This window comes from Lytechinus pictus, chromosome 5 (assembly GCF_037042905.1).
Source record: "Lytechinus pictus isolate F3 Inbred chromosome 5, Lp3.0, whole genome shotgun sequence".
Lineage (NCBI taxonomy): Eukaryota > Metazoa > Echinodermata > Echinoidea > Temnopleuroida > Toxopneustidae > Lytechinus > Lytechinus pictus.
The window spans coordinates 45,261,642-45,282,367 of record NC_087249.1 but is presented as its reverse complement, the minus strand read 5'-3'; the positions used below and the strand labels follow the sequence as shown (position 1 = coordinate 45,282,367).

Below are 20,726 nucleotides of genomic sequence, written 5' to 3'. Positions count from 1 at the left end.
AACTCGTCCACTCACCACATGGTCTACCTTCATTTAGTCTTAATGCCATTCTGTCTATCAACATTTTGTATAACAATCATTAGGTCCAATAACCATTTGATCTGATAATCACTTTGTCTAATCACCTGTTTGTCTAAGACCATTTCGTCTAATAACCAGTTGGTCTAATACCGATTTTCTTTTCATTCATTTTGCCCAATTAACATTTATCCAATTAGACCAAATGGCTATTGGACCAACTGGTTATTAGATGAAATGGTGCATGAGTGGACAAAATGGCATTTAGACCATGTGGATAGTGGACGAATTGATGATAGACCAAATGAGAGTAGACCAGTTGGTAATTATACAAATTGACATTAGACCTAGCTTTGACCTAGGTCCATGCTTGTAGAGATGAATTCAGAAATTATAAGAACAAAAGAATCCAGATAGAGCTGAACACCATCATACTGTATGTACTGAGGATATATCCGGGGTATATATATATATATATATATATATATATAAATGTGTAAAGTTATACATGTACAACAATCGAAAATCTGTCTATCTGACGGTCAATCGGATCGGGGTCGCCCTAGCCACTAACCCGTCTCTGTGGTCTAGTGGTTAAGGCACCGGCGTTCAAAGCTGGGGGCCCGGGTTCGATTCCCGGCAGGGACATTTTTTCGGCATCACCAATTTTTCCAAAGGGTAGATAGCTCTGGGGAACCTTGATTTAAGCTACGCCTACCATTGTTCTCTTCATCCATTTCTTTACAATATATATATATATATATGTATATATATATATATATATATATATATATATATATATATATATATATATATATATATGCCTATACTATGATGTACACCTGTAGTATAATGTAACAGTGCACAATGGTTGGAGAGATAAGAGAATTATTGAAGTGTGAATGAGGATTGAAACACTGTAAGCTGCTTCTCAATTCAATAGTTCAGGCTTTAATTCTTTCTTTATTTGATTCTATTTTAATTCAAGATGGAGTTTATAATCTTTGTTCCAGTCCAGGGAGTTCATTCTGATTGAACTGTCCACATTTCTAGTTAGTTAGTCTCTTGGATCGTTTGTTGGCTTTACAAGTCATCAAGCATAAAGGCCTGTAGTGACAATCATCCTGTGGCTGTAGTTTGTTGCATTGACCAAAACCAGAGATATAATTCTCTTTCTTCGAGAGCTCAGAATTAAAAGGAAAAAATACCAGAAAGCATTATATTCTCCCCAAAAAATATGAATATCTTCATATTTTTAATGTCAACATGAAAAGAACAAATTATGTCAAACCAGAGATATTTAAATATGTGTGTGAATTTGTTGCATGAGTCATTTATTTTTAGTTCAGTAATTGAAAGGTGATATCACCATTTCAGTGGTTATGAACTTAAAAAATAACCTGTAAATTCCAACAAATGAAAGTTAATATGATCTGTTGCACTGATAATGACATTGGAGACAAAAAGAGATATATGATCTTACCAAGTTCCGATGTGGAAGTCTGTAAAAGCACAATCTTTAACCCCATATTGACCTATTCGGCAGAATTTGTCACGTATACCTGATTTTTTTTAATGTATAAGATTAAATGATCCTTCATTTAATCGATGATGATGATTCTCATTCGTATGTGATTTGTACATTACTAACATAACTCTATTAGTATTCATTTCTTTTCAAAGAAAAAAAAATCATGATCAGGCTGGAAAATGTGATTCTGCTCTTTCTTTACAGATTTAAATTAGTGACAATAATTATTTTGAAAGATTTATTATAAGTTTGGCAAGTGTGTGTTTTTACCTTGAGTGAAAACAATGGAAATAAGATACTAAATGGATGTACAAAGAGAAAAATACTACAATAAAAAAAGCTTTATCATTTATCAGAGATATGTTCAATTCAAATGTAATGCGACAAACTGTAATTTTATGACTGTAAAAGCCTACAGTATTAATTTACTTACTTGCACATTAATGTCGAAGCTATCGAGGTAAAATATCCTCTGTAAGACTACATAACATGACTGTAGACATTCAGCAAAAGCATCCAGGATGTTATGGTATCCTTGAAAGTCTGAAATTACTAGTAACATTGATATCATCAAGATGTTGCAAAGAGCTCAGTGATAATACTCGTATGGATTAGAAACATTAAAAGTGTTCATGTCTGTAGATTAGGTCATTCCTTATAGGAGCATTTCAGAAACATTGTTTTTTTTTCTGATAAAGACAACATTTCTGGGTTTTGATACTGGCATAGATGTAAAGTGGTAACTGTATGATAAAGCAAACGTTATTGGATAGTTCATTTGAGAAGTCAATTCATGAAACGTTTTCTAGAGCCCTGTCTTGCAAAGAGTTCCAGTTGTTGGTTATGAGATAGGAATTACTAGAATAGATCATATCAATTTAAGTTTAATTTAAATCTATCACAACTCTTTGAAAGACAGGGTCCCAGGTGCTCCACAATGAGCTGTTTTTGTCTTACAAACTTTTTTTTTTCAAACTATCTCTTGTAAAATAAAAAAAAAACAGTTGAATTGACTCATTTGCCACTATGTTATCTAACCTACGAATTTTTCAATCTCATTTTATTTTTTTTTTATCTTTATACCATTGTGATGGAGTGTCGTGGCCCAATGGATTAGTCTCTAGACTTTGAATCCCAGTCATGGTGTAATTTCCTTCAGAAATATATTGACCCATCATGCTGCTGCATGCAACCCATGTGAGGTAAATGTGTAGCAGCAATTTGTTCCTTGAAATGCTTGTCTGCCATAACAGGCTGCTAGGCTTCAGCCAGAGTAACAAAATCTAAAGTCTCTTTAGGAGTTCCATGAAATGTTAAATTGTACATGATTATGCGCCATACAAGAAATGAATAATATGAATATTATTATTATGATTATTATTATTATCTTTTCCTCTATGCTACAGATGTGTTTGAATCAAATGAGAGGCTGGAGTCTCCTTCGGCCACCTACGTGAACACCACCTTGGCCAGCAATGCATCCTCCTTGGGCGCCCACGAACCAGCCCCGGCGCACGCCCAGAGCCTCATCACACCATTCCGAGATGACATCAATGGCGACGTGACAAATGTTGACAGACCAGGAGATGGGGTTAGGGTGGCAACAGCAGTAGATGACATTACGGTGATAGAACCTACAACAGGTAGGGTAACTGGCGATATCATCACCAGTAGTCCCATGTAGTCATATGGATGTTATCTACTGCCAAGGTACCTCAAGTAACCCATCATGGTTCACCTTTGCACCTGTATTTGATAGTTTATTGATACCAAGTATGTGACACTCATTTTTTAATTGCTTCCTTGGTAGCAGCCCTCGCTTCCACTTTTCTCATTACTGATGCGATTCCCCATCGATCCCGTAACCCCTTCCCTCCCCCACAATGCACTTTAAGCGAGATTGAGATCATTCACCACGATCTCATTGTGGGTTTAAGGAAACGGCACTGATTGGAAACATGAGCTGGCATTGTTGCTATGCTAACCCATAAAGGATGTCAGAGAATTGAAAACACAACACTTGTCAGGAAACACCATTTTGACGTATTACATCTGAGCCCTCTCGAGCCCTACCCATAGGGGTTTATTTTCAAATGGTCTAATGCCAATTCGTCCAATTACCAACTTCGCTGATGTGGTTTATGGTACACCATGTACACCATGAGAAGTGTTATAGAAACAGTGGATAGAAGAAGAGAAGAAATGGATAGGCGAGAACGTGGAGATTTGAGAGTAGAGTATTCTTTCTTGAAAGTAGTCCTGAAAAGGACTGTAAACCAGGAAAGATTGATGAGTTGAGAACAGCTTGAGTAGTAGAGCTAGTGAGGAGATGCTGGTTTGAGTCGGCAAGTAGAGATGATGAGTAGTAGAGAGACTCGACGTTTCGGGCAGGTTGACTGTCTTCACTCCTGAAGACGGACAGTCAACCTGCCCGAAACGTCGAGTCTCTCTACTACTCATCATCTCTACTCGCCGACTCAAGCCAGCATCTCCTCACTAGCTCTACTACTCAAGCTGTTCTCAACTCATCAATCTTTCCTGGTTTACAGTCCTTTTCAGGACTACCTTCAAGAAAGAATACTCTACTCTCAAATCTCCACTTTCTTGCCTATCCATTTCTTCTCTTCTTCTATCCACTGTTTCTATAACACTTCACATGGTGTACCATAAACCACATCAGCGATTGTACATACCACCATGCAAACCTTCAAACAAATTACCAACTTGTCTACTATCATTTGGTCTACCATCAGTTCGTCCACTATCCACATGGTCTAATTGCCATTTCGTCCACTCACTATTTCATCTAATAACCAGTTGGTTCAATAGCCAGTTAGTCCATATGCCACTTGGTGTAATTGGACGAAGTGTTAATTTGGCAAAATGAATGAAAATAAAATGAGTATTAGACCAAGTGTTATGGGATGAACTGGTGATTAGACAAAGTGATGATTGGACCAAATTGTTATTAGACCAAATGGTTGAAAGATGAAATGATGATGGACGGAATGGCATTAGAATAAATGAAGTTTAATAGACCATGCGATGTTTGGACGAGTTGGCAATAGACGAATTGGCAAGTTACCCCTGTAGATAGCTCCTAAGCCTCTATCCCCTCCCAATACATCACATATGTTATCAGCGGTCTATAGCATAGTTATATTGTGGATGATGCTAACTTTGAAACCATCAAATTGCTTGATAGCTGCTGCAAAGGAAGTAGGCCCGATGCTATCATATGAAATAATTATGCGTATATAGTTTACAGGGATAGATGGGGGAAGATAAGTTCTTATTTTGGTCAGCTGGATGACGTCAATATTACGCCATTCCTCACCTGCTCAGAGCATGTTTTAAATTTCTCAAGAAAGTCAGACTTTATGAGGTAAAGGAATTGTGAGGATATACAATTTTGGGTGATAAGCGAAATGCTTCTTGATTCAAATCATAGAAGGTGGTTAAATCAAAAATAGCATGTAAAGCAAAAGGGGTAATTCACAGAATTTGGAATTTTAGGAGTCACTGATTCAGAATCTATTTTGAGATTCATTAGCTCACATGGCCTTGCAATCATTGCGCTAGATGTTGGTCTAATTTTCAGAAGGGCTTTGAACGATTGGGCTTATTCCTTTGATCCATGTTTCATTTTGTCTAACTTAGATTTGGTGTATTAAATTGCCAGAAGGACTGTAATGACCATTTGAGCTAATTATTACTTGTTCTGATTTCCCATTCATCTTGGCTGAAATAAAAATTTGTCTGGGTACATTATATTTAGTGGGGTCAGCAATATTGGATGTTATATGAAAAGTTTATTGTCCGAGTGGAACTTTTGAACATAACTTTTAATTTGGCCAAGTGGTTATTGAGCTATCGAGGGGGATCAAAACTAGCCTCTTGCAGAGGATCAGTCCTTGGTATCTGTATCATTTGAAGACATTGGCGGTGGAAGCCAAAAATTTTAGGGGGGACCACCAAAATTTTTTGACAAGCAAAAAAAAAGGTTATCAACCAAAAATGTTAGGGGGGACGCAAGAAACAAAATTGACAAGCAAAAAAAAAAAAAAGTTATCAACAATAAATTTAGAGGGGGATCGTCCCCCACCTCAAATTTAGGGGGGGGGACACGTCCCCCCCGCTTCCGCCCCCATGTTTGAAGATGACTGAAAGGCCATCAGTCCTCTGGTAAAAACCACTCAATTCAAACAATGGACATGCAGTACAGTTTATAGGCAAATTCCTGCACGATGACCATTTGTTGTTCCGGAGCATGTAATGTAATTGGTTGTGAGTAATTGTTCCCATGATGCAGCATTACCCACAAGAAAACAACTGGAAGTAGCTATGATTGATCACTTCTCCAGGGCCTAGTCATGAAAAGAGTTAACAATTGATTCACATCAACCTCATCTATGGAAAGTCAAGGAGTACCTAATCATTATGTAGAATGTGTATCTGTCTGCGCATATTGCTTTTGGGAGATGATTTACGTCATTGTGTAATTGATAATCAAGTTTTTACATTAAGTGATTGACACATTCAGGCAAATCAGGGATTGTTGTTTTGGCCCCGATGTATTTAAACTACATTTAGTACATGAACTCTGTATTGTTGATTATTTGTTTTTATTTCAATGGGTTGTAATGTATTCTTAACAGAGGTTTCAATTGTACCATGGTACAAAACCATGGACAATGCAGATTTCCTGTACATAATTATGCTTATTTCTGAATAAAATTCATTCTTTGATGAAGTGCGATAATGCAAGAGGTCTGCATAGTCCATTTTTTGTATCATGGTACTATTGAAACCCCTTGTAAGAATATAGGCCATTAAGAATAGAACAAATAATGTACAATAGGTCTGGCCAGGTGGCAGCGGTGGGATGTTACAGTGAATTCATTTTTGCTCACAAACCAAGAGTCTGTTCACCATCTTGATAACCAATTATGACTTTACTGGCTTGCCATAATTGACATTGATTTTCAATCAGTCACGTTTTAAAGAGTAGGCCATAGTCAGTAGTGGTTGGATTGGGTGGGTGTAAGTTATGGATTCAGGAGGGAAAATTTCAGGACTTTCCTTTTGTTGATGTTGAACCTGTTTCAGAAACCTTTCTTCCTTCCTTGTTCCGCGGTATATTCAGTCTGGCCTTAATAAATCCATTAAATGTTTCTATAAACTGAAAAAGGTTATGCAAAACAATGATAGGTTAAGCATGAAGATAATTCTTACATTGTTTTCATATAATGCATATATGTTTTTGTTTTGATTTCTGTTACAACTGGCAGACACATGCTTGGAAATATGTCAAGCTTGGGATCATAAAGCAGTTTACATATTAACTGGAGCATTTACTTATGCTTTGTGGGATACCCCATATTTAACTGGTGTTTTTACAAAATTGGACTAAATTTCCTTGTAAACTTTTGTCGAATAATGAACCTTGAATTGAATTTTTGTTAACATCGATAATTTTAATCACAAAGATTGTATTCTTTTAGCTAGGGGATTGAAATCATTGAGAACATAATGTAGTACATGTACCTTGGAACACTTTTCAGTTGTTTGTAAAGTCGTTAATAACCTACAAACATGTAAAGAAATAGTCATCGGAAGAGCCTGCATGTGCTTGAAGGGGGACCATTTTACTTTAAAAAAAATTCTTTGTCACATGAAGGAATTGAATCATGTGATAAACTTTAAAGTGATTAGGTGACAAGATAAATTCAATAATTGTTTCATTCTGCATCTTCTTTCTTTCTTTCTTTCTTTATTTCTCAGAAACAAAGCTCTTGGACCACAAAGGTAATGGCGATGCAGTTGTACCCATGCCCCTGATTCGAAAGGGCTTCCCTCCCCCATTCCCGATTGGTTACAATGATGAGAATCTACACAGAGGCAACTGGGGTCACAAGATGGAGTTCATGTGTGCCATTTTCTGCGTTATCTTCAACATCGACAGCTTCGCACAGTTTCCATATTTGATGTACGCCAATGGAGGAGGTAATGACTTGATTTTTTTGGTAAAATTGTCATGAATTTGTTTATAAATATACTATCATTTCATGAATAGATCTCTCAATTTTTTTATTTGCACTATGTTAAATCTCGATTGTAGCTTGAGTGTAATGTTCAAAAGGCTGTTTTTTACCTTGAAACACGGTTTTCAAGGAGGTTTTAGATTACAGCAAGGTTACATTCAAACAGTTTTTGTTAGTATAAATCAATTTAGTTTCAAAACAAGAAATTGTAAAAAAGCTGATTTTTTTTGGGGGGGCCTACTTTTCATAACTTATTTCCTAAGACTGCAACATTGGATGAGCTTCTCTTTTTTTATGATTTTTCCTGGATAATAATAGTAATACACTAACTTATGAAGCACCAAATCCACCTTGAAATGTGCTCAAGTTAAGAACTATTTTAGAATATATTTTAGCAGATTTTGAATAGACTCAACAGACAACACAAGATGCAATACAGTTTTATACCAAAGCACTGATATGTTTTATTTATAACGTCAAGGATCTTGACAATGATATTCATGACAAAACCTGTTTATTCCTGGGGAGGATTTGGTCTGTATTTCTTGTTTTACAAATTGGCAGATATACTTGATTCTATTTTTTTAAGTACATGTAGGCCTAGAAATTTATGTTCATTGCAGTTTGATATTGAAAAGTAGATGCTGATGGTGGTTATTGCACTCCATGCATGTCTATAACTTTAACCCTTTCATAAAGCAGGAGATAAGAAGCATGTACATATTGGAATAAAGCCAGTATTTGAAGTGTGCACTCGGCTGCTCTGACATGTATTTGTTGTCATAAGAAAGCTAATGATATCATGTCGTACTTGATGGTGTTATTGCTTAGCATTGGATTTCATTTTGTTTTCTCTTTGATAAGTGGGTAGGATCTTAGTTTATTTCATATTTTCTTTCAGTATCAGTCAGGGTTTTTTTTATAGTCACATTATATTGAAATGACATGTTTATTTGTGGTCTCTGATCGTCCCACTCTGTTTTCTCTCTTTATTTCTATCCTTCACCCTTCTCTCTCCCCTCTCTCCCTCTTTCTTTCTCTCTCTCTCTCACTTTGTCATCGACTCTTTCTGTTTTAGTCTTATTCATTTCCTTCTTGCTACCCCCTCACTGACTGTTCCTCCCGCCGATTTTTCCCCATTCTCTCTCTCTCTCTTATTCCCTTTCCTTTGTACTCTCTCATTTTCTTCCTCTTCTATTTTATCTATCTCATCTCTTTCCCCTTCCCCTCATTTCCTTCCCCTCTCCCCCTTTCTTTCTCACTCTCCCTCTTTTTCTCTATCTTGCTCACTTTTTTTTATCTCTTTCTCTATCTTCATCCCCCTCTTGTTCTCTCTCTCTCGCAGCCACCAAATTATGGAATAACTTGCCATTTGAAGTGAAAACATCTCCATCAGTAGAAACATTCAAACATTGAGTAACGGCATATATATCTTTCGTTAATTTCCTAACATTTTTCTTTCCTTTTTCTAAACTTTGTTTGTTTTCAAGTATTTCAGGAGCTCTTACAGCACAGAAGAATATGCACATAGTTTTTGCGCATGTGGAAGCGTCATGGTGCAGCGGTTCTGACTCTCGCCTTGTAATCAGAGGGTCGTGTGTTCGAATCCCACCGTGGCCTTACGTCCTTTGGCAAGGCATCAATTCACACCCAGGTGTTAATGGGTACCCGGTAGAATGCGAAAGCCTATGTAGTATGCCTAGCTATTGATTCTTAGAACTCTCGTTGGAATGCTCCCCAGGGAGTGGAGGAAGTGCATACAGTGTATGCAGGCATGCCAAGATCCGATGACTGGGGTAAAAGCGCTTAGAGACGTTCCGATGTATTAGGCGCTATACATATAAAAGCGGATTATTATTATTATCATAAATCAGTATATATATATCTCTCTCTCTCTGTCTTTGATTCTACCATCCAGTCGTCTTCCTGATCCCATACATGATAGCCCTGTTCCTGTTGATCCTACCCTTGGTCCTGATTGAGATATCCCTGGGCCAGTTTGCCAGCTGTTCTTTCCTCACCTGCTGGAAGTTCTGCCCGCTCCTAAAGGGTAAGTGCGGGCCTCGTCTTACAGAGAATTGCAATTAATCCGATCAACCACAGCTATGGAAAGCCCGCAACGTTAACAATTGAAATGCACGTTTGTTCAAAATATTTTTTTGTTATTGGGCATATCGTTTTATTGAATATTGTCTGTGCTTCTCTTTGTTTTCAAAGGACATTGTACAAATTTTCTGTAGAATGAATTATGACATTGATGGACTTCCATATAGTTGAGGTTGATAGGATCAATCGTAACTCTTTGTAAGACGGGACCATGGCATGAAACTTTAGGCCCTGTCACATCGTTTCTTGCAAGGCCTGCAGGTGAGTTGCAGTCACTCACCCACAACTCGCTTGCAACAAAGTAAGTTTTGAGCATGTTCAAAACTTTTCTGCAGGCAAATCAGACTTTTATGAACTGCTGCGGCTGACTGCAACCGAGATACTGCCAATGCAGGCGACCCGCAAGTCACGTGCAAGGCTTGCATGGAACAGTGTGACTAGATCTTAAAGTGTGAAAGTAAAACATGTCTTTAGCCACTTAAAATAAAAAACACTGTAAAGCTTTTGAAATAATGTAGAATGTTTCAAAAAGATGATTAAGATCTATTGGACTGACAAAGTTAGCAACGATACAATTCCTATAGAACGATCTTGTTTGGCAAGAAAGCAAGGTGTTTGTTAGATTGAATACATGCTTCATGTGAGATGAGAGATTGACTCAGAATGTGTGTGTGTTGATGATATTGCACACAAACAGTTGAGCATTTTGCTTTGTCACACAAATATGAATAAAAGCTGTGTTTTTTAATGTTTCTACGTTTCTTTCAATCTCTCATATTAAGGTAATAATATGGAAAATAAAACAATTTTCCCAAGCAACCCTTTACACATGCCCCAAAGTCCGCAATATTCCACACTGACTGGACCTTTCATTGGCGAGATCTGAAGGTCATGCAGTTTGCACCCCCTCCCCCCATCTTTGTAAAAAAATCTTGTCTAAAATGTCAGGTTAAAATAGGATTTAACCCACTTGACATTTTTCAGGTCTGAGTATCGGGATGCTGCTTCAGCTGTTGGGGTTCGCCTTCCTATGGGGACCATTCTCCGGACACAGCCTATACTACATGTACACCATCTTCCTACCGACCGATGACTTGGTATATACCACCTGTTCCAATGTATGGAACGTGATCAGCTGCCAGCCGCTGGTCCCAGGGAACTACTCCGCCCAGGATCCTTATTACGAGTCGTCCATCCAGGAGAACGTGACAGGTTTCAAAGCAAGCTTCCCTGAGGAAGAATTCTACAGGTAATTTGAAGGAATTTAGCAAGTTTTGATAAGTTTCACTCTCCTATCTTTCGCTTCTATTGTGTTTTGTATGAAATTTTACCCCTCGGTTAATTTGCATTCTCAATCATATTGTATTCAGATTTTTAAAGTCGGATTGTGTTCTTAATTATTAGGATTATTTGAATATACTCGCATGATTATCGACCCGTTGTATATATTCGCCGTTAATCTCTATATTTGTATGTATAATTAATTTTTCGTAATGGTGTTTTCACTTTCAGTTTCTTTGTTGTTCTTTTACTTTATATCTTGTACTTATATTCTTCTTTGTTTTCTTCTTTCTTAGTGGTTTGAAACGTCCGTATATTATTATTTTATTTTTTTGCATTTTTAAAAATAATTTCTGTACATGATGGTGAGAATAGCTATGGGATGAAATATTGAATGATAATTCAATGTGATCTGCAAGGGCTCTCATGATTAACAAAATAAGCTCTCTTTTTAACCTGTTGACGACTGAATTCTTTGATTCCTATCGGCTTTTTACAGGGATCTCCAGGTTCCAGTCGGCAACGGGTTAAGTGAATTTAGTATGACCTTTGACCTCTGTTTTTTTATTGGTGCTTTGTTCTCATGGAGATTGATGCAACCAATAACCTTGTACCTTATCACAAAACTTCTATTTGCCCATGTGATTATCATTGGCAATGACATGGATGGTTGTCTTTCCATTTATGCTTTTTACTTTTGATGTCAATCCGACCTTAATTGATGACCTTTGACCTCAGTGTGATAGGAACCTTGTTCTGATAGATAACCTATGACCCACTGTGGTATGGGTGGTGTCTTTTCAATCAAATTTTATCTTTTATTCATGTTTGATGACCTATGACCTTCTTTACAGGCACTATGTCCTGATGGATGCCGGTACGACCAATAGTCTTGGGTACCCTTTGACCCACCTGATGATAGCATTGGCCGTGGCATGGGTGGTGACTTTTAATATCATCCTCTTCGGCATCAAGTCTTTTGGCAAGGTAAGAAGAAGAGGGATGCCCAGAAAAAATGGAAGATTCTAGAATGTGATAAGGATAAGAATACTGTTTCTAAAGCATCAATAATATTTGTACAAGTACTCATTATTTATATAGATGGGAAAAAACAGTGATACATGTAGTTCTGTTAAGGTTAAAGGGGAAGTTCTCCCATACAATAAGTTTGATTTGATATAGGCAGAAAAATTAGAGAAAAATATCGGTAAAGGTCTAGGTCAAGGTAAGAAGAAAATCCATAAGAATTAGGAAGTTATGATTTTCATAGTTTTTTATTTGTGATTCATTGAAATAAAGAGTGGATTCATTTGTTCAACAGTGTTGGCTCATTAATTGAGGATATGAATATAAAAAAAGGCCCAAGTCCATAGGAGGTAATTTTGAGAAAATCGAAAACAAACTGGATATTTTTTATATTTGGGCAATTAAAGTATATGTGGCCAAAAGACATCAGAGAACATCATAAAACAAATTTAAGTCTACATTTTTTATGAACATTGATATTCACATTACTTGTGGGCAGGGCCTTTTGTCTGGTGGACTTGGGTCGTTTTTAGAATCATATGGACCTGGGTCATTCTTACATTCATATACATGGTAGACTTCTGTAGTAAGTAGTTGAAGTAATGAGAGAGGGTGCTATGATATGAATGTAAGAAAAGCCAAAGTCCTGGACTTGGGCTTTTCTGACACTCATACCAGATTTTCCTCCTTAATTTAAGGCATTTCTGAGATGATTTTAGATTCATCATTTATACACAAGATAAGTCATTTTTTAATGAACAATTTCCCATATTTAACTCAATTTCGCCAAAAATTGGACTTGGGCCGTTTTTATACTCAGATACTCAATTGTCAAACCACCAAAAGCAGGTGTAAATTTTGTGCCCTTTTATAAAAGAACAATTTCATTGTTGGACACTGAAATACACTGTCTTAAATACTGTATGAATGAAGTTTGTATAATCTGTGGTTTCATTGTACTTATGATCATTCTATTGTGTTCTGTATTTCAAATCTTTCTTCCTCTTATCAATTGTCATTTTCCAGATTGCGTATATCTTGTTCAGTGCTCACATCATCCTCCTCATTGTATTGCTAATACGGGGCGCCATCTTGGATGGAGCAATGGACGGTATCAAACTTCTATTCTGGCCAGAAGTTAGCAAACTCTTGGAAGTAGAGGTATAATTTCAAAGAATTTTCTGTTTTTGTTCGTTTTTTATTTTTTCTAGTTTAGTTGTTTACATATATATATTTTTGAATGATTAATTCTCTCTTATCAATTTTTTATGTATGTTCTTTAATCTTTTTTTTTCCATCATTAAAATTGTATTAATATTTTTTGTTAAATTATTTATTGATTTATTCATTATTTTTTGTTTTATATGTTTATTTTCTATTTACAATATGTTTTGTGTTTGGTTGGGGGGGGGGGACCACTGAGGATATAAGCCAAAAGTAAAATACCTTGTCAAATATTGGAATTGTTTCTTTCGAGCGGGAATCTCGCAAGCTGCCTTTCATTACCCATTCTCACCCTTCATAATAGACAAAACATTTGGGGAATGGGGGAAAGCTGCTATAAAAAGATGCATAGAGCCCTTATAGCAGCTAATAGACTCAGCATAGACTTATGACGAGGTACCTAAAATAACTAATTGATTATGTCCTTTGAAATTCGTTCTTGGGATTACCGAGGAACCATTTGAGGGATCCAATCTTGGTTCATTTGTGCTTTACTCGGGGGATGAGATGATCTGATTTGATTTTTGGTCATAGGTCAAAGTTTACGATGGTCATTTTGGACCTGAAAATATTTGTCTCATGCCATAATTGAAGAACTGCTTAAGGGATCAATTTTAAACTTAGCGCATGTTTGCACATGTGAGTGACATATGATCTTGGGAGTGTTTCGTAAAATTACTGTCAAACCTTTTATCCAGCAGTTACTATAGTAACAGTGCTTCTCTGCCAATCAAAAATCAATGAAAGTTGTTAGATCCTACAATTTATTAGACAAAATGATGATTAAATGCTCCCCTCATTGCCGATGGAATATGGGGTCAAAGGTCAAAAGCCAAGGTGGTTATTTATTGAATGTATGACAATGGTGTAGGCATCAAATTTTAATGGGTGCAGTCAAGAATCCATCTAGTTTGTTTCGAGAAATATGTTTATTCTAGAAGCATATAGATTGAAGTCTTTAATATGCTGTCCTTTTATTTTCACAGGTTTGGTCCAAGGCATTGAACTGTGCAATGATCACGTTTGCACCAATGTGTGGGATTCTGATGTCATTGAGTAGCTACAACAAATTCCATAACAACTGTTTCATGTAAGTATGAAACACAAATGTCAGTTGTGGTAGCGATTTCTAAATGAGTTTGTACAGAATCCAATAAAGTGACTCCCCAAGTCCCTCAGTTTGCATAAATAAAGAATATGTGCCAAAAGTTTTTGGAAGAAATTGTGTAATTGCTGAGAAAAAAGCAAACTAAGCATGGGTTTCAAGCCAAATGTCTGGTATTTTTCCAAGCAATAATGATAGACTGTCCCACATGTGCGTAATTTTGTTGGCGGTCTGCAGTGTGATTGTTTTTGTCTCGCCTGCATATAGTGAGAAGCTACAGGCGCCGCTTTTCCAAAGGTGGCACCCTCCCCCCCCCCCATCTTCTTAGGCGTCAAAATAGCCCAGACTTTTTAGTCTTTTTTTAAAAGGAAGGAACAGATTTCATTGTTATCATGATCTTCAAAGTCAAGGACAAAAAACAAACCATGTGCAGGAATAAAAGATGGAAATATTTTGATTTCCTCCCTAGGGATTCTGTCGTTCTCATCCTGGTGGCGCTCTTCATCAACCTCCTGTCTGCCGTCACATACTTCTGCTATGTCGGTTATGGAAGCAAGGCCCTTGATGTGAATTCCCTTCACCTTTCTGATAAAACAACAGGTTAGTTTTTTTTTATTTGTGACGTCATATGCAAGCAGCGTCCCCATATATATCGTGCAGGAAAAAAATCAATGAAAGAGAGCTACGAAGTAGAACTGGTGTTCAGTAATTATTACTGAAAAATGAGAAAGAATACTCAGGTGGTTTCATGCAGATTACTGATTTCTAAAGTTTCAGTTTACGTGTTGTCCTATGGTATTTCTGTGAAAATAATGATTTTCTTTCCAAAATTTTGATTTTCAGCCTTTAAAATACTGAAATGTTCTTGATCTGGTTGGCATCTCTGATGAAATGCCATTTTCTCAAAGTATTGAAACTGGTTTTTATTGTATCTTCAGTAAATTAACAGATAAGTCATTTTACATCCACTCCTTAAGGAAAAAATAGTTTTCATGAACCATTAAAAATGGAAAATTATGCATTTTATATTACATAACATTTGGTTGTTTTGATGTCACAGATCAACAACTTAAAATTCTAATAACTCTTAATTGATTATCCTCAAACCTTCACCAACATTTTTCTACTTTTTTTCAAAACAAACTTTTTGTCAGGGTGAACTAGTATCCCCTTTAATGGCATGCGACATATTTGGACCAATGGTGATGTTTTTAGTAGTAATATGTCAACCAGTATTTCATTAGAATTTCATGTGCTTTCTTCCAGGAGAAACAATCTTTGTGATGTTTACAGCAATTTTTGGCTCCCTACCACATACGAGGATTATGTCTTTCCTTCTCTTCTTCTTCACATTCCTTTCAAGTCTCAGCTTTCAGGTAAATAGTACTTTACTATACATAGAAACATCCTTTTATATCCCACTTAAAGGGTCATTGTAAGAAACTTGTTATCATTTTCAATTTCTATTGAAAAAGATGAATAATTTATTGGGGGGAATAACCCTAATAGACCCAGGTTAGCACCGAATAAATAGATGGAAAAAAAATCATCTTTTTAAAATTTGTCATTCTTACATTTGTCATTTGATATTGGTGATGATAATAATAATTAAAATGTTTATCATTTCAATGTTTTGTGGAAGCGTTGTGGTGTCGTGGTTTTGACTCTAACCTTGCATTAGAGGGTTCCAAAGGGTTCAAAACCCACCACGGCCTAGCTTCCTTACTTTGGCAAGGCATCAATCCAAACTTTGCCACTATCCACCCAGGAGTTAACTCAGTACCTGGTAGGATGCAAAAAGTATGCCTAGCAAGTGAGTCTTAAAACCCTTGTTGGAATACTCCCCAGGGAGTGGAGAAAGTGCCGACGTTGTATGCGGGCATGCCAGGATCCGATGACCAGGGTAATGATAATTACTTTGTAAAGCACTTAGAAACACAAAGTATTAAGTGCTATATATTAGTAACTATTATGATTTATTATTTTCCATTTTCCCTTTTCAGGTTGTTGTAACACTCTCATTAGTAATTGGTTTTCTGGATGTATTTGGATGTCGTCATTCGTGGAAGGTCATCATACCGGTCTCGTTCTTGGTCACCGTGGTTTGTTTTGGTGGTGGACTACTCTTCATTACACCTGTAAGTCATGGTCTATTTACATGTATTATGATCCTTTAATTAACCCTATCTTAACTGGACTATTTCGGACCAGTATATACTGGGGGGGGGGGTCAATTTGAACCCCCCCCTCAGATCTCGGCCGCTAATTGCGCGATCGCCGCGAAAATTTGCACACTCGTAGAGCCAGATGTAAACTACAAGACTATAAAAAAAAATCCAAAATATTAATTTTTTATATTTTTTTATTAATTAATTATGCAAATAAGCGTTTGAAATTTGCCCTAAATTTTGGTTTTGTGTATGTTTTTGCCTTAAACTCAATTTATATAGCTAGCAGAAAGCTAATTTTTGGTGGGAGTATCAATTATTACATTTCTGACAAATATCTACAAAAAATTGCAAAAATATAATTAATTTCTTATGTATTTTATTGTATTTTAATTCTTATGTATTTCTTTGTTTTTTCAAACCTTTGTTTTTTATTGTTTTTTCCGATGAACTTTGTCAGGGACGCTTTTGCGATCATAAATAGCATAAAATAAATCCATTAAAACCAACAAAAGTGAAAATAATCATACATTTATGATTTTTGGTTGAAAAACACAATTTGCATTGACCTTGTACACGGAATCACGTTCTTAAGCTATTTCGGGTCCGACATGCACTTACAAAATGTTGCGTAATTTCGGAACCAGGTACCCGGGCGTCGCAAATTTGGTCTCAAAAGATGCGCAAGACTTGAAAGTAAAAAGTCAGCGAGCGTTGCGGTAAAAAGATTTGGCGCGACGGCGTAGTGACAAACTTTGTCAAGGGGAGTGGGTCAAATTGACCCCCCCCAGTTTAATAAGGGTTAAATAATATATACATGTAGGCCTCATTTGATCTGCTTTTAAGCTTCAAATTGTCAAAGTACAAGTTCACCCCAATAAAAAGTTGATTTGAATTTATAAAAATCAAACAACATTAACGCTGAAAATTTTATGAAAATTGGATGTGAAAGAAAGTTATGGTATTTTAAAGTTTTATAATCTTACAAAAAACAGTTTTGCCAATCCTAGTCAGTATGCAAAGGAGGGAAACAATGACACCATTCACTTACTCTACTTCTTTAGTATTTTATTGTACGAAATACGGAATATTCTAAATTCTTATTTCAAAAGTTGACACAAATTCAACACTGAACAATTTTTCAATTGCCAATGTTATAGCCTACTTTGATATGATTAAGGATCACATTTTTGTCAAATCTGCCAAAAATTAGATATTGGATAATTCATACAATAAGATATAAAAGATGAATTGAGTAAGTGACATCACTGACTCTCTTATGGTTTCCACTTTGACCTGATTTGGTTAAATAATATTTTAAATGTTTGTATTGCCTTGTTTGTTGAACGGAGAAATAAATATCTCATATCAAATCAAACCAACCAATATTATCATCAGTTATAACTGTAGGTCCGACGAGTCATTCTTGACCGTATCATCCTACGTTTCTCTTCTTTTTGATTTATTCATGACTGTGTTTGTTCTATTTGTAATACAGGAGGGACCACATTTCTGGGAAGTCCTGTATAAGTTCTTCATGCCTCACATTCCCTTCATCTTGTGCATCATAATGCCTCTGGCTCTCACATGGATATATGGTGAGTGAGAAAATTATTGCAAAGTCTAGTTATATTTTCTGCCTTTAAAATAAAAAAAATTAAGTTCTGGGGAGCATTTCATAAAGGACTTGTTGGACGTTCCATCCGTTAAGTCCTGTTTTATCTGACAGTTGCCTTAGGAACTTTTCTTCTCAGCCAATCAAATTCAAGGAAAGCTGTGAGATCTGACAACTTGTCAGATGAAAATGTTGATGAGATAAGATGAAAGTGTTCATGAGATACATGTAAGATGAAATTTCTTAAGTGTTCAAGATATAAGATAAAAATGTTGATGAAATACTCTCCTGGCCTATCCCCCCAAAAATCCTAAGTGTTCATGATATAAGAACATGTAGTGCACAAACCACAGGGTCAATCTTATAATATAACAGAAATGAGTTAGCAAAACTTTTTTTTTTACTTGTGGATAAATTTGGAATGATTTTTGAGAAATGCCTAGTCAGATCTTCTTCATTCAATCTTGGTGTTACAGTTTTATTAATCAATGAACTAGCCATTCATGTTGTAAATGAAGAAAGAAAGAGACAGATTTTTTAATGAGTGAAGTCTGTAAATACATTTACAAGCCCTGGCTGTAATCCTTTGGCCAGTATAATATAGAATTACGATTAAGGCAACTTTGACTTCGCAAAGGGCTTGAATTTTAAACAAAAATCACCTGAAATCAAATTTATATTTGGATCTGGCAAGCGGATGCACTGTGGGCTGAAAGTCGTTTGAGCCATGATTTTCGACTTGCGAAATTTTCTTGAGAATGACCCTCGACCATAATTTTTATCTTCCTTTTGAAGGAACGATACCAGCCTGGAAGTTCCTCAAGTTCCAGCGAGACATCAAAGCGATGGTAGGATGCTTCCCGATCGTCTTCCAAGGGATGTTCGCCGGACTAGAGGCAGTGATCATCCCAGTTGTCATTTCGGTAAGATTGGTGTTTCTCCCCCAACTGAGAGGAAGGTATGCACAGATTAAGTGCAAGCAAACCTGCTTGAGGTGGATATCTGTGTTATCCCATTGCCTACTGGATTCTGGTAATCCATGTACAAAAACTACGGGAATGACTGAATTTGGCAGTCAACAGGTTAACCCATTGCCTATGGAAGTCGATGTTCCCTGTACAAAGCCTATGGGAAGTTTTTTTACAGAATCCACTTGTCGACTGGTTTACCCATTACCTACTTCAACCAAGTGATCACTGTACAAAGACTATGGGAACTACAGAATTCAATAGGCAACAGGTTTACCCATTGCTTACTTGAATCTGGTGAGCCCTGTACAAAACCTATGGGAATACTAGAATTCAATTGTCAACAGGTTGTGTAGAAGTTTTATGGGAGGAGGAATACAACTACATGTAGAAGTATTAGTAGCATGCATGGCGATTTTGTGTGATTTTTGGTCATCGGGGGGGGGGGGGGGGGGCAAGATGACCATCTCCCATAGGCTGCCATACAAATTTCAAGTTCAAGGGGGGGGGCACACCCCCAATTTGGAGTAACATTGTTTTTGTTATCTTAGAGATATACACTGAAATAGGTAACAACAAAAAATAATGTGTTCACAGAATTGAACAATATCTTGCACAGAAATTTAAAAACTATGAATAAATATTTGCCTAACAATTTTTCAGGAAAATGTATCATTACAGAGTATTGAGCAAATGACGATCAGTAAATTACTGAAAAAGCCTGTCCGTTCATATTGTAGTCCCACAGTTGTTTTCTATCTTAGCTACATGTATGCCAGGAAAAGCATGTGGTAATGAAATGAATATCATTTTAAGCAAGCCTGAATTATTTGAAAGTTGTTCTAAATAAGCTTTCTGGCATATAATATTTGCTTTAAGATTGCTTCCAACCATTTCTGATTGAAATATACCAGAATTCAAACTTCGCTTAAACCATTGGAATGTTTCTAATTTTCTCCTTCTCCAGGTGGCGTGGGTTTACAATCTTTATCTTGTCTTCAGTAACATTGATCTGAACTTTGAGGTCTACCAGGGTTGGCACATTGCCGTGGCAATCATCTTAGCGTTCGTCCCTCTCATCATCGGCTTCCTGTCGGGTGCCGTCATGGAACTCTGTAAATATGTGACGGTCTATAAATACTTTACCGAGGTAAGGAAATATAGAGCAGCGTACTATGTGTATGGGAAGACAAAACATTATATTGAAGCTTGTCTCAAGGTTAGGTAAAGATTGCTCATAGGACAAGTCCAGCCCAACAAAATATTGATTTGAATAAAAAGAGAAAAATCCAACAGGCCTAACACTGAAAATTTCATCAAAATCGGATGTAAAATAGGAAATTTATGACATTTTCAAGTTTTGCGTAATTAAAAAAAACATTTATATTCACATCCTGGTCGGTATGCAAATGAGGGGACTGATGACATCACTCACTATTTCTTTTGTATATTATTATATGAAATAGTCAAATTTTCTCCCTGTTGTGCTGTGAAACAAAGTATTATTCCTCCCTGAACATTACCTTTAAATTGTATTACCATTGTTTTAACATGTTATGGTTCAGTCAAGTTGGTCCTTATTGTCAAGTCTATAAAAATTGAAATATTGTATGATTTGATAATAATAAAAAACAAAGAAA

At 36.3% G+C, this 20,726-nt stretch overlaps 1 protein-coding gene across 1 annotated transcript in view; it reads left to right on the top strand.

Moving 5' to 3' along the window:
- The window catches only part of LOC129261360 (sodium- and chloride-dependent glycine transporter 1-like), a 44,159-nt gene that overhangs the window by 18,619 nt on the left and 4,814 nt on the right, over window positions 1–20,726 (top strand). The window contains exons 2-14 of the mRNA XM_064099523.1: window positions 2,944–3,192; window positions 7,334–7,555; window positions 9,512–9,643; window positions 10,684–10,948; window positions 11,835–11,967; window positions 13,033–13,167; window positions 14,217–14,320; window positions 14,805–14,935; window positions 15,602–15,711; window positions 16,339–16,473; window positions 18,002–18,101; window positions 18,914–19,041; window positions 20,054–20,236. Coding sequence (XP_063955593.1) covers window positions 2,944–3,192; window positions 7,334–7,555; window positions 9,512–9,643; window positions 10,684–10,948; window positions 11,835–11,967; window positions 13,033–13,167; window positions 14,217–14,320; window positions 14,805–14,935; window positions 15,602–15,711; window positions 16,339–16,473; window positions 18,002–18,101; window positions 18,914–19,041; window positions 20,054–20,236 — 2,027 coding nt within the window. The remainder of the gene's footprint in view (window positions 1–2,943; window positions 3,193–7,333; window positions 7,556–9,511; window positions 9,644–10,683; window positions 10,949–11,834; window positions 11,968–13,032; window positions 13,168–14,216; window positions 14,321–14,804; window positions 14,936–15,601; window positions 15,712–16,338; window positions 16,474–18,001; window positions 18,102–18,913; window positions 19,042–20,053; window positions 20,237–20,726) is intronic.